At 38.6% G+C, this 14,187-nt stretch overlaps 1 protein-coding gene across 4 annotated transcripts in view; it reads right to left on the bottom strand.

Annotated features, from left to right (window-relative positions):
- Positions 1 to 3,100: 3,100 nt before the first annotated feature.
- The window catches only part of LOC122564056 (protein-tyrosine sulfotransferase 1-like), a 74,889-nt gene continuing 63,802 nt past the window's right edge, over positions 3,101 to 14,187 (bottom strand). For all 4 annotated transcript variants that reach the window (XM_043718531.1, XM_043718534.1, XM_043718535.1 and 1 more), the window contains one exon: positions 3,101 to 3,739. Coding sequence is in view for 2 of the 4 variants with exons in the window: in XM_043718534.1 (XP_043574469.1) it covers positions 3,728 to 3,739 (12 nt within the window). In the remaining 2 variants the exon portion in view is untranslated. The remainder of the gene's footprint in view (positions 3,740 to 14,187) is intronic.

Raw genomic sequence — 14,187 nt, 5'->3', positions numbered from 1 at the left:
AAAACCTGTCTATAACCTTTATCTTGCTGAACAAACAAGAATTTTATATAGCTACAATTATCAGCAATTTAAGTGCTAACTCATGAAGCACGAGTCTCTGCTTTTATTGCGCAAGTATAGAACGATCAGTTCCTTACTCAAGTTGCTCTTAACACTTTTCAGCAGATTTGAAGTTGTGTCTTCTGTAGCAGATGATTTTGGAAGTAAAAAAAGTTTTTTTTGAAATGCTGCTATGCAACCTTTCCACGTGATCCTGGTTCCGCTGTTCTGCACAAAGTATATACCTTTACTTTCTGCAAAACAGCTATAATAGAAATTAGGTAATCCATAACATATATATTTCTTATTAGGCTATTGATTTATTTTTAAAACCCAACACACAACTTTGAAGTGCAACAATAAACTATTCTGTGATGGAAAGACCTAAGTTTAGAATACATTCAGGGAGAGCTATGTCACTGAAGCTTTTTGTCTCGCATGTATCAGGATAAATACAAGAATGCCAAAATTTCAGTCAGCAAGTTGTATGTGATTGACCAAGGTAGTGGCATAGAGAAAGCAATAGGAATTAAAGATTCCCCAAATTCCTAGGTAATTTGGAAAGTGCAAGACTTGAAAACATTGCTTATTTGTGAAATACAGAAGGATCCTTGCATATGACTATGTTCCTTAACCAATGTAAATGTTCCTTGTTATGGACCAGGCCAGACCCCCTCAAAACATTTCAAGGAAGTAGCCCAGACCCAAATTTTGCTAGTTGTTTTAAGCAGGCGTAGAATGGACATTCCAGGAGTTATGCAGCTGGTCAAACTAGTTTTAAACAAAACAATTTATTTACAAGATTACCAAATCAAACATAAATAAAAGTGAACAAAATATAGAATAACTTAAGTTATCTGAAAACCCAATTGATTATCCCACCGTAATGATGCTGTTCCAAATACTTGCAACAAACCACATAAACACCCCTTGGCACAAAACGAAAAAAAAATCAAACACAGGGTCTTACAGGAGAGATGTCAGAAAGAGGGAGGATCAGCATGGACCTGCTTCTGTGGGTCCAGCAGCTTCACAATGACTGACTGTTTTCAGTGAATAGTTAGACTGCTAAAACCAAACCAAACCAGAGTAAAGCTGAGCTGGGAGAACTGGCCACACCCGCTTCAGTGTACAAGTGTTTCTTTAAAAACTTGAAAACTTTTGCTTGAGGCAAATCTGTTAGCAATAATCAAACTGGCCCTAAAACCCTTCAAACCTGGACTTTTCGGAATCGCTGTTTTTAATAACCTCTCTGGGAAAAAAAAACAAGGACAACCTAATCTTTCTAGCAAGTACCCAATTGGAGCAGATCAAAATTATCTTGCAGGACAATGGTATCCTGATCAAAATTATTAGCTTATATCACAAATTCACAAATGGGCTAAATGCCACCACTTTCAGATTTGCAAAGTATCCAATTCAAGTCCTGGAGAGGCAAAGCATTCAAACATTTTGAACAGGTGCAGTGGCTACATGAGTGGTATTTTCTACTAACAGAAAGCTGCTTTGAATCCAAGGACATTTAGCCCAGCAGAAAATCGAGCAGTCATGTTTAAAATTTAGTGCTGGTGCAATGCTAGACATGTAGGCCATATATCCCAATGTCAATTCAAACTGCAAGTTCCTCCACTTCTTTGTTGGCTGCTGGGTCTTAAAATTTACTTCAAGTTTCGAAGTCTTTTATCACCTTAAATTCATATCGTAATGAGCTCGGCAAATATGAATGCTAACTCGTAAAATAGGCGTTGTTAATATTACATCAGCTGCCTGGACAACCTTTTAATTTTCTTTTAATAAAGATAGCTTTTTTTTCTTGCCCATCCACAAATGGCCTTGAAGGGAGAGGCTTCAAAGATTATTTAAATGGGCATTTTAAGTAGTAACAAATTTGCTTTGGGTCTGGAGTCACAGCCAGGCCAGATTTTATTAAGAACATCAGATTTCCTTCCCTCCAGGGCTTTTGTGAACAAAATCAATGATAGCTTCATGGTCGACACTACTGAGACCCTCACAATTTCAGATTTTTATTGTCTGAATTGAAGTTCTACCATATATCCAAACCAGGAACCTTTGCTTCTGGATTATTAGTCCATTATCACTACCACTGTCTCTCCCCCAGCAAACCCCATACTTAAAATATTGTAACAATTTCAGGAAAAATACAAGAGGTTGCTCATTTACATCATCCATGTCAATACGGTTTTAACCTCCTCAGCTCATCTGGAAATATTCTTGGCATTAATGAGGTTGCTAAATTATTTCAGGCTGATTCTCTACCATGGTTAATTCAGACAAGAATATTACAGATTTGTTTTCAGTGCTTATTCTACATCTATGAGCGAAGGGTCATGGGGGAAGTATCATCTGCAGAATGCCCTGGAATGGTACATCCTTCTTGCTGGAGGTGCAACACAATTAGGAAAACAATTGTTATTATAATTTTGAGGTTATCTCCACTTTCCCACTACCAAAGTTATTTTCAGGCCCAGAACAGGAATGTCCTTTTCCTATAAAATAACAATCATAAATGTACTGAACAATATCTGTAATATGCAATCTTCTCCTGGAATTGCAAATGACAAAAAGACTCTTGACTGGAATATATACGCCACTCATAAGAAAAGCCTGCCAAGTCAAGAACATGGTCTAAGATTTATGCAAACAAAAAAGTACATTATAGCAAGAGTGAGTTGCATTAGAAACAAACAGAGAATGGAGTAACTCAGCTGATCTCGCAACATGTTAACCTCAGGTTTCTGAAGAAATGATAACCTGAAATGTTAATTATATTCTGTCCATGGATGCTGCCAGATCTGGTGAGTTTTTCCAGCACTCTGTAAATTTCAGATTTCCAGCATTTGCAACGTTTTGCTTTTATTCAAGTTATACTTGGAAATGGGTGAACATTTGCCTGAAGGTTAGGTGCAATTTCTTGCTTCAACCTTACTGCTGACATATATTATGAGCTAATATTTTACAACTAAGTGGTGTGAACACACTAACTTGTCACTTTTCAGACTTTGTCCTCACTTACTCCTATATTTCAGATGCAGACAACTTATCGTGTTAAAATTTATTTTAATGAAAATTTTACTTCAAAAATACAAAAAAAACAAAATTTTGTATGCAACTGTATAAATAAATCAATTACATACATGAACAGCACTGTGCAGTTGTTCATGCTCCAATAATTACATATTTTACATGGAAATGCATAGATAGAATCATAATAATTTTAAATCACAGCCCACAGTTCGCCCCAAGAGCATTTAGGGAAACAGGGTTCATGTTCATTCAAACTCTCTGAGAGATTACTTCCAAATCCTCATTCATAAAAAGAAAGAAACAAAAAAGGTCTATGGTGATTTTTGCCATGAATAAAACTCAAGGGGAAAATGGTTACATTCACATTTCATTTGTTGATACTTTTGTAATGTCTGTATGGCAACATTCTAACATTATTGCCATCATTAATGGTTACACTACCTCCTCACATATAGCATATTGGCATTTTAAGTTTCTAAGAGTTTACAGCTGGAATAGTGCCTATAAAATGAAAATTAATGTGGAATAAAGAACTTATATCACTGGTCAAGAACAAGATCCATGAGAAAATCTGATCCTGAGACATCTTCTGAGAATCTGCTTTTCTGAGAATCAGAAAGGAAGATATCTGTCCATCTTTGAGTTAGGATCTCACCTGCAGCAAAACATAATACAATAGAATATTTTTTAATGCAGTTCCTCTTGAAAAATGATAAACTACAATTTACAAATTATTTACAAAAATTGTTCTGACTGCTCTTTTGTGAAACATCAGCCACTTTGTGTTAGATTCAATTATGTTATGGTAAAATTTGATTTAGTATTATGAACTAAAACAAAAATTCCAATTTGGTTGTGGAAGATTGTGCTACAAGAAAAGCTCTAAAGTTGAAGTGGAATAAACAAAATGTGAAAACTGGAAACTTTTAACATGTGGATTAGCAACACACATGGGTTATTTGTTTTAGCATAAGAGAAAACCCAAAATAATGGTTACAAATTTTGTTTATTTTTACATTGGATCTGGGCTTTGCGGACTAAATGAACAATTTTTATCCAATCGCTCGAGGTGTGGTGAGCCATGTTCTTGTTTCTTTATTCTTGTAAATAACTGTGTACATACAGCTCTCATGCTTCTAAGCTGTTTACCTACTTCAGACAACTTATCTTAAATGAACAAAAATAAGTTTTCCTAAATGCTACAAATGGGGAAAAAAATTCAAGATTTGCTTGAGTGACATTACAAGGCGACTGTTTTTCTTGTAATGGAGATGGAATAAGAAAGGATTTTCTTTTGGGAAAAGGGATAGGAAAATGTAGAAGACATATAATCTAAACCTTAAAAGCGAAGAGACTGGAGATATCTTTTAAAAAATTGAACAGAAATAAAACATCTAGACAGTAGTGATCACAAGGATTAAATCACGATGCGTGAAATATGCACATAAATGCGATGACGGATACACAAATACAAAAATCGAAAGTAACAGGGGAAGATGGCGATGATGTGGTTATATCATTGGACTAGTAATCTAGGGTCGTCCAGGTTAACATAGGGAACAGTCTGGGAACACAGATTTCATCAATTGCTGTGGTGGGCTTTGAGCCTAAGTTTAATAAATAAAAAATGAAAATTGAAAATAAGTCTCAGTAATGATGACCACAAAACTTTCACCTTTATCTAAACTAAATTGTCATAAAAATGATGCTGAATGAGAATTAATCTAAGGATGCAAATAAGAACAGATTAACCAAAATGAATTGCCATGAATTAATAAACGGATGAATTTAAAATTAAATCCAAACAAAAGCATCATCATCACTAGATTTTTCTCAACCCTCAATAGCTACATAATCTCTGAAAACAAAAAGTTACAGGAACATTCAATAAGGGAAAAGGCATATACAAACTACATAAATGATAAGAAAGGATGTCTAAAAGAGTATTAAAGTAAGGTAAGATTAAGCCACTGTGGTCTGCCAACATATGAGAATGACAGACAGGAACAGTCCAAGTGAGCCAACAACCCTGCCACACTCCGGAGGAAGGGTCACCAAACCCGAAACGTTAATTTTGATTTCTCTGCCAGACCTGCTGAGCTTTTCCAGCAACTTCTGTTTTTGTTTCTGCCACAGTCCTGATGATTAAAGCATTATGATTAGACAGCTTCAAATCTCTTATGGGTATGTAATCTCCCAAGAGTAAAATAAAGACAGGGCAGATAAAGAGGGGAGAGGCCTTTTTTTTAACATTCATTCGCAAGATGTGGGCTGTGCTGGCTCTGCCAGCATTCACTAACCAGCCCTCAATGCAGGGTAGTCAAGAGTCAACCACATTACTGTGGGTCTGGAGTCATACATAGGCCAGACCAGGTAAGGACAGCAGTTTCTTTCCCTAAAGGGCATTAAGTGAACCAGATGAGTTTTTCTTTCTGACAATCTACAACTGTTTCATAGTTATTGTTAGGTTCTTAATTTGGTTTTTTTTTCTTGAATTCAAATTCCACCAATCTACCATGGCAGAATTCGAACCTGGGTTTCTGCAAGATTAACTGACTCTCTGGATTAAGTACCTATCGATAAAATCATTAGGCTGTGCCCCGCCTTTCCTCTTGTTTAACTCTGATCCCCTCAGGTAGTCAAAACCAGTTCAGGTGGTCACTGGCCACACATATGTTAACTGTATCTTCACTTTTATGAGATGTTAAACTTATAATACATAATAATGAAATGGCAGGAATATTGAATGTATGCCTTCCATTCTATTTTTGCATATCTCCAACTCTAATGAAGAGTGCAGGAGGGCATACCCAGAAGTGACATGCCAATTTAGAATACAAGTCAACTTGTGTGCAAACAGTGTAAGCACAGTGTTATAGACAGAGCCTCCTCCTGAGGTACTCAGCATAACAGATACCAGACTTTAACCAATTTGATTAATTCCACACAATGTCAAGGATTAGTTGAAACCACTGAATACTGCAAAATCTACAGGCCTTACAATGTTCCAGCAATAGTACTGAAGATTTATAATCCAGAACAAGCTGTGCCGTTGCCAAGCTATTCCGATAGAGCTACAAGACTGGCAGCTACCGAACAGCGATAAAAATTGCCAAACTATGTTCCACCCATAAAAAGCAGATCAAATACAATTATTTCTGCATCAGTCTCCTCTCAATTAAAAAGTGATTGAAAGTGTTGTTGACAGTGCTATCAAGCAGCATTTTCTCAACAATAACCTCTCTCGAATACTCAGTTTGGGTTCTGTCAGGTCCATTCAGCTACTGATTTCACTAATCTTTGACAGAAGTTTGAATTCATGTGGGTAAGTGAGGGCGATTATTAACGACAGCAAGATAGCACTTAACCAAGTGTGGGATCAATGAACCCTAGCAAAACTGGAGTCAATGGCAATTAACCTCAAAACATTCTGCATTTTGGAATAATACTTAGCATAAAGGAAGATGGTTGTGATTGTTGGAGGTTAGTCAATCATCTGAGCCCTAGGTCATCATTGCAGGAGGTCCCAGGGCAATTGATTGAGCCCAATCAATTTTAAGCTTTGTTCCATCATAAGATTAGAAGAGGGGATGTTTGCTGACGATTACACAATGTTGAGCACCATTCTCAACTGCTCAGACACTGAAGCAGTCTGTGTCAATTTGCAACAAGTCATGGACATCATTAAAGGTTGGGCAGATAAATAGCAAATAAAATTTGCACCACACAAGTGCCAGACAATGACCATCTCCAACAAGAGAGAATGCAACAGAAAAGAGGACTTAAATTGACATTTAATTACATTACCTTACTGAATTTCCCATGATTAACACCTTGGGGTTACCATTGACTAGAAGCTCAAGTTGATTATACGTAAATATTATGGCTACAAGACTAGAGGTTGAGCATCCTGCGGTAAGGATCCCACCTCCTGACTCCTCAAATTCAGCCCACCAGCCACAAGGCACGGTGGTGGAATACTCTTCAGCAACAGTCCCTCTCAGAACTTTTTTCTACATGAACCTTGGAGGTCCATTCATGGCAGTGACTTCTGGAACACTGATCGCAGTGTGTGAAACGTTGAAGTGGATGCACACGCACATGTGCAGCTATGCAGCTAAGTGGGAATGTTGCTCTCCACTTGCCTGAATGTTTCAAATCTAACAACACTCAAGAGGTCTTACCCAATTTAGGAGAAAGCAGTCTGCTTGATTGGCACCTCATCTCACATTTTTAACATTCACTCCCTTTACCACTACAGTGGCAGCAGAGTCTACCATCCATAAGATGCAATGCTACAACTCACGAAGGCTCTTTTGACAGCACCTTTCAAACCAACAAACTCTATCAAATAGAAAGAGCAACACCACTTGCAAATTTCCCTCCAATTCCCACAGCATCTTAATTTGGAACTTTATTGCTGTTCTTCCACTGTTGCAATGTCAAAATCCAAGAACTTTGCCCTGAACAACACTTTGGGTATACTTACACCGCATGGATTACAGCAATCCCAGAAAGTAGCTCATTACCATTTTGTCAAGAGCAATTAGGGATGAAGGTGTTGCCCACAGCCCACAAATGAATTAAAAAAATCATTGCCTCAATTTCCAATGGTGAAATTACCAAAGAGGAAAATGACAATAGAATATCCCAGAGGTTGTAAATTCAAATCTCTTCAACCTCAGCCCTACTCCGATCGATATTTAACCATCTCTTCGATCTTATCTTCCCAATTCTGACATTTTGTTCTAAACTCCATACGTACTACAGATGAGATTGTACTTTTGAGTAATTTGATATATTCCTTGTTTCTAATCTTGTACTTCCTCCAGGACTCCTCTGTGTCCTTTGCCACTGTCTGATCTTTTGTGAGATTCAAAACCCCCAATATTAGCCATCTAAGCTGTGCTTACTCACTTTGAAACAATTCTGAATATGATGTTCTCAGCATCAGTATACCTGTTGACATAGGACCTGTGCTGCATTGTGAAAAACATCCTATTGTCTATGATTCCTTCTCTTTGTATTTTCCCTGGGCTATTCCCTATCCCACTATTTGTCAGTATGCAAGAATTAAGCTACTGATCACTAATTGATCAATTAAGTGACTGAATAAATATAAAAGGAGGGACGAATGGTACTGGGGTTGGAATGAGGTATGAGACTTAGTAGCCAATGAACTTTATCCACAAGGAAAATTTCAGGTCAATTTCCCAACAGGCTTAGATCCAAACTTGCATAACTGATCACTAAATTATTTCCTAGACTATCTCAACTATTTTGAAAAAAAATTACCCTTCCCCAATTTCCAATGCCTTCAACAAGAGTTTTAAATCTACAGTTTCTAACTTTTATGAAAATCTATTCGTGTGGAATGGGCCAGCAGATCTATTACTGCTGTCCACTTTATCCCTTTAAACTAGATTCCACATATCTCAATTTAAGTCTCATTTCGAATTACCGACATCCATGCATTTTAACATTCTCCATCTTTGATTCAGATTCTTTAGCCATCACTGTAATTTTCCATGTGAGCAGATTTCCTGTAAAATTTAATTCCAGTATTTTATCATTGGAAGCCCTCGATCACCTCAATCATCTACATATTACATCATCTCCCTTCATTTAGGTTAAGTCACTCTCATTGCAAACATTATCTCTCTAGTCCACTCACACCCTTTATAGAACCAGCAATAATAAAAGGACATGTGGTGTCTGTTGTGCATAAATCTTTGTTGGAAATGTCTTCACTGAATACTACTCAGGCTTCCTCTGTCACATTGATGGCTATGTTCAAGCTACTACCTACCTTCATTTACATCTGAAACATTTAATTAGATTTGAGATCTTGACGAAGATTTGTAGCTCAGGTTGTGGATCAGGTTATTGGTTTGCTCGCTGAGTTGGTGGGTTTGCTTTCAGACATTTCATCATTATGCCTGGTAACATCATTGGTGAGCCTCTGATGAAGTGTTGATGTTCTGTCCCAGTTTCTATCTATTTTTCTTGGTTTGTTGTGGTGGGTGATATCATTTTTGTTTCTGGTTCTGAGAGGTTGGTAAATGGGGTTCAAATTGATGTTTGTTAATGGAATTCTGATTTGAATGCCAGGCCTCTAGGAATTCCCGTGCATGTCTTGGTTTGCCTATCCCAGGTTGCATTGTTCCAGTCGAACTGGTGTCCTTCTTTGTCTGTGTGTATGGATACCAGCGATAGTTGGTCATGTCTTTTGGTGGCTAGTTTCCTGCCAGTTTGTCCAATGTAATATTTGTTGCAGTCCTTGCAGGGTAATTTGTATATCATGTTCATTCTGCTAGCTGTGGGTATGGGGTCCTTTAAATTAATCAGGAGTTTTTAGTGTGGTAGTAGATTTATGGGCTACCTTGATGCCCAGGGGCCAGGGTAGTCTGATGGTCTTCTCTGATGTCTTTGATGTATGGTAGGGTGACTACAGTCTCTGGGCATGTTGAGTCTTCCTGCTTAGGTCCGTTGTGCAGGAATCGGTGGACTGCACATATACAACTTCTTCAGGAACAATGGTTAGCAGATAAGTGTTTCTCCTCGGCTTCTTATAGTTCCAGGTTGCTGCTGTGTGTTGTGGCTCATATGAATAGTGTCCTGATGCAACTTCATTTGTGGGTGTTGGGATGGTTGCTTCTGTAGTTGAGTATGTGATCAGTATGTGTGGTTTTCCTGTAAACACTGGTCTGCAGTTCTTCATTGGCTTATCATTCTACTATGACGTCCAAGAAGGGGTGTCGGTTATTGCTCTTTCTCTTTATGAACTTCATATCGGTGAGAATGCTGTTTGTAGGTTTGCGGGTTTCTTCCAGCTTGTCACATTTCATGATGATAAAGTTATCATCTATGTAGCAGACTCAAAGCTTAGGCTAGATCGTGGGAATGGCTGTTCATTCTAACCTTTGCAAAACTGCTTCCGTTATAAGTTCTTATATTGGTGACCCCATAAGTGTCCCGTTGATTTGTTTGTACATGTTGTTATTGAAAGTGAAGTGGGTGTGAGGCACAGGTCCAGTTGTTTGAGGATGCTTTCCTTGCTGATGGAGTTGCTGCTGTTAAGGGTTTGTATCCTTGGTTTATCTCACAGTGAGACCAGTGTTTCTTTAGCTAGGATGATGTTTGTTGATGGGGCCGTTATGTCGAAGGAAACCATGACCTTATTGTCCACTATCTTGACGTCTTTGATGATGTTAAGGAATTCCTGGGTGGAGTGGATGGAATGGGTTGAGTCTTCTACCAGGTGTTTTGGTTTTCATTGCAGTTCCTTTGCTAGCCTGTATGTCAGTATGCCAGGAATTGAGATTATGGATCCGGGGCGGGGGTCCTTGTTTGTGTTCCCTTGGTAATCTGTAGAAACAGAGTGTTAGATCCTTCTGGTTTCATTCTTTGGAGGTCTGTCTTGTTAAGTTCACCGGTCTTGTGTAGTTTCCTCAGGTGATTCTCTAGCTGTGGAGTTGGGTCCATCGCTAACTGTTGGTAGGTATCGGTGTTGGTTAGTAGCAAGTTCACTTTTTCAATGTACAGAAGAACCTCAATTATCCGAAGGACACAGGCGGGCAAGTATTTCGTTCGGTTAATCAAATTCCGAAAAATCAAATGCCAGATAACATAGTTTAGCCACGCATCGGAACCTTGTGATTTTGCTGGATAGTCGAATTCCAGATAATTGAGGTTCCTCAACACGGTGTTCTGTTCAGGATGACGGTCATGCACCCTTTGTCCGCAGGTAGGATTACAATGTTTCTGTCTTTTGTGTCTTTCTAGGGCTTTCCCTACAAGCATCTTGAGGATGTTCACTTCTTTCTTTCTGCTTAGTGTTAGTACTACCATCTATCTGATGGCCTGTTGGGTTTCTTCTGTAAGTCTGCTGTCTTTTAGGATAGATTCCAGTGCTGCCAGAAAGTCCTTTTTGTCCACATCCCTGTGGTTGTAGTTTATCCCTCATACTAGGACAGCTTTTTCAGTATGAGTGTAGTTGGTCAGATAGGTTCTTTATCCAGGCTCTGATTTGTTCATGTCATTGCTATGTGAGAGTTTGGTTAGTTTTTCTTATAGGGCCAGTCTCCCTTCCTTGTCCTGGTCTGCTGTTGTTTAATCTGAAAGCTCATTCTAGTGTAGTTGTCCATTCATGGTTGGTTGCGTTAGTGATGCTTCTTTGAATGTAGCAAAGTTTAGGTGGGACTCAAGAAAGAAATTGAAGGCTATCCAATGTAATGGTAGGTAAAGGGGATCTAAAGAATCTTAGAGTCAGGGTAATGTATCTGGGAGTTGTAAATCCAATGTAAGTTAGTCATGATGGAGATGTTGACGAGACAAATGCATGCTGTCACATTTTGAACAAATTATGAATGATAGAAAGTGACAGGCTAGCAAGGAAAGCACTGGACTAGTTAACAAAATGAACTTTGGGGGTCTGTGATTTGGGCAAAAGTGGGTACCTGTTGCATGTGTAAAAGCAAGGTGGCTTGATGACTAGTAGAATGCAGGGATTTTAAAAATCCAGATGAGGATCGATCAGGGTGCTGAGATGATGAATTGTTAGGTTCATTTGCATGTACAGCCATGAAGTGGGATGACGGCAAACAAGTATAATTTATGGTACGAGCTAAGGACCATGGTTTTGTTCCTCTGGTTGGTGACTAACTGCTCACTCATCAAGAAGTGAGGTGCATTTGAGATTTTTTTCTTTTTTACAGCTCAGAGCCAAAGGGTTGATTGAAATGGTAGAGGGATGTCACTGGGTATTATCAATATAGACATGAAAGTTGACCCAAAGCCTTAAGATTATACTGTTAAGAAGCAGAATTTTAATAAAAGGGCACTAGTTAAATACTTTGGAGATCACAAAGTTAACAAAATTCTTATCCTTCCTTTCCTTCAGGCATATCTGCTGCAAAGCAGGATTGGAATCTGCATAAAGTAGGGATGAGGAAAGTAGAAATAAAGACTTGGGTTTGCATGGTGCCTTTCACACAATGGGAGGTCTGAAGTGTTTTGTAAGTCATTGTTGTAACATAGGAAAATAATATACAGAAACATTGCAAGAGTGGTCAACTATGTGGAATGCTTTAGTATACAAGACAATGGAGAAAGCAAATCTACTACACTTAAAAATTCTGAATCAGGTTGTTTTAATGCGGAGAAAATACGGAACTGGACTAGAGAGACGTGAGCAGAGTTTTGGGAAGCAATATTTCTGAGGACTTTATACTGTACAGAGGAAAAGGGATATGGATGCTGGTGTTGTTGTATGGCTCTAAGGGGGACAGTAGCAGAGAAGTTATGTTACTAGGTGAGTAATCCAGAAATCTAGATAGATGATCAGGGGATAGAAGTTCAAATGTTATCACAATAGCGAGGGAGCTTAAATTCAGTTAATTCAATAAATAGAACATAGAACATTACAGGGCAGTAAGGCCCTTCGGCCCTCGATGTTGTGCCAATCTGTGAAAGTAATCTGATGCCCATTTAACCTACACCATTCCATTATTATCCATACGTATGTCCAATGCCCATTTAAATGCCCTCAATGTCGGCGAGTTTATTACTGTTGCAGGCAGGCCCTTCCAAGCCCCTACTACTGAGTGAAGAAACTACCCTTAATATCTGTCCTAAATCTATGTCCCCTCGTGTTAGCCTTCACCATCTGAGGAAAAAGGCTCTCACTGTCCACCCTATCTAACTCTCTGATTATTTTATACATCTCACTTAGGTCACCTCTCAACCTTTTCTCAAACGAAAACAGCCTCAGTTCCCTCAGTCTTTCTTCGTTAGACCTTCCTTCCATACCAGATAACATCCTTGTAAATCTCCTCTGAATACTTTCCAAAGCTTTCAATCCTTTCTATAATGCGGTGACCAGAACTGTACAGAATACTCCAGGTGCAGTCTAACCAATGTCTTGTACAGCTGAAGCATGACCTCGTGGCTCTGAAACTCAATCTCACTACCAATAAAAGCCAACACGCCATATGCCTTCTTGACAACCTTATCAACCTGGGTGGCAAATTTCAAGGATTTATGCACCACGATCTCTCTGTTCATCTACAGTGCCAAGAACTTTACCATTAGCCCAGTATTCTGCATTCCTGTTATTTCTTCTAAAGTGAACTACCTTACACATTTCTGCAATAAACTCCATTTGCCACTTCTCAGCCCAGCTCTGCATCTCATCTATGTCCCTCTATAACCCACAACATCCTTCAACACTATCCACAACTTTGCCTACTTAAGTGTCATCCACAAATTTATTAACCCATCCTTCTATGCCCACATCCAGATCATTTATAAAAATGACAAACAGCAGTGGCCCCAAAACAGATCCTTGTGGCACACCGCTGGCAACTGAGCTCTAAGATGAACATTTTCCATCAATCACCACCCTGTCTTCTTTCAGTTAGCCAATTTCTGATCCAAACCACTAAATCACCATCAATCCTGAAACTCCATACTTTGTGCAGTAGCTACCGTATGGAACTTTATCAAATGCCTTATTGAAGTCCATATACACCACATCAACCACTTTACCATCATCTACCTGCTTTGTCACCTTCTCAAAGAATTTAATAAGGTTAGTGAGGCACGACCTACCCTTCACAAAACTGTGATGACTATCCCTAATCAAATTGTTCCTTTCCAGATGATTATAAATCCTCTCTCTTATAAACTTTTCCAACACCTTACCCACAACTGAAGTAAAGCTCACTAGCCTATAATTACCAGGGTTTGCCCGACTCCTGTTCTTAAATAAGGGAACAACGTTTGCTATACTCCAGTCTTCTGGCACTACTCCTGTCGACAAGGATGACATAATGATCAAAGACAAAGGCTCTGCAATTTCCTCCCTGGCTTCCCAGAGAGTCATTCTTTTATTCCTGATGTGGGATGTAGGAAAAATAGTGTTACTTCTGCAATTCTAATTACTTATACAAAGTAAATGAACTCACACCAGTGTGTAATTGTTTTAGCCAAGAGCTGAGTCAACAAGAATGGAAACTATGTGGAGGAAATACATAATTGTTTTTGTATTAGCTAAAATTGTATGCAAGAATGAAACGTGACTGCAAAACAATGGTAGATATT

This window comes from Chiloscyllium plagiosum, chromosome 28 (genome assembly GCF_004010195.1).
Source record: "Chiloscyllium plagiosum isolate BGI_BamShark_2017 chromosome 28, ASM401019v2, whole genome shotgun sequence".
NCBI classification, from domain to species: domain Eukaryota; kingdom Metazoa; phylum Chordata; class Chondrichthyes; order Orectolobiformes; family Hemiscylliidae; genus Chiloscyllium; species Chiloscyllium plagiosum.
This window is presented reverse-complemented; position numbering and strand designations above follow the sequence as displayed.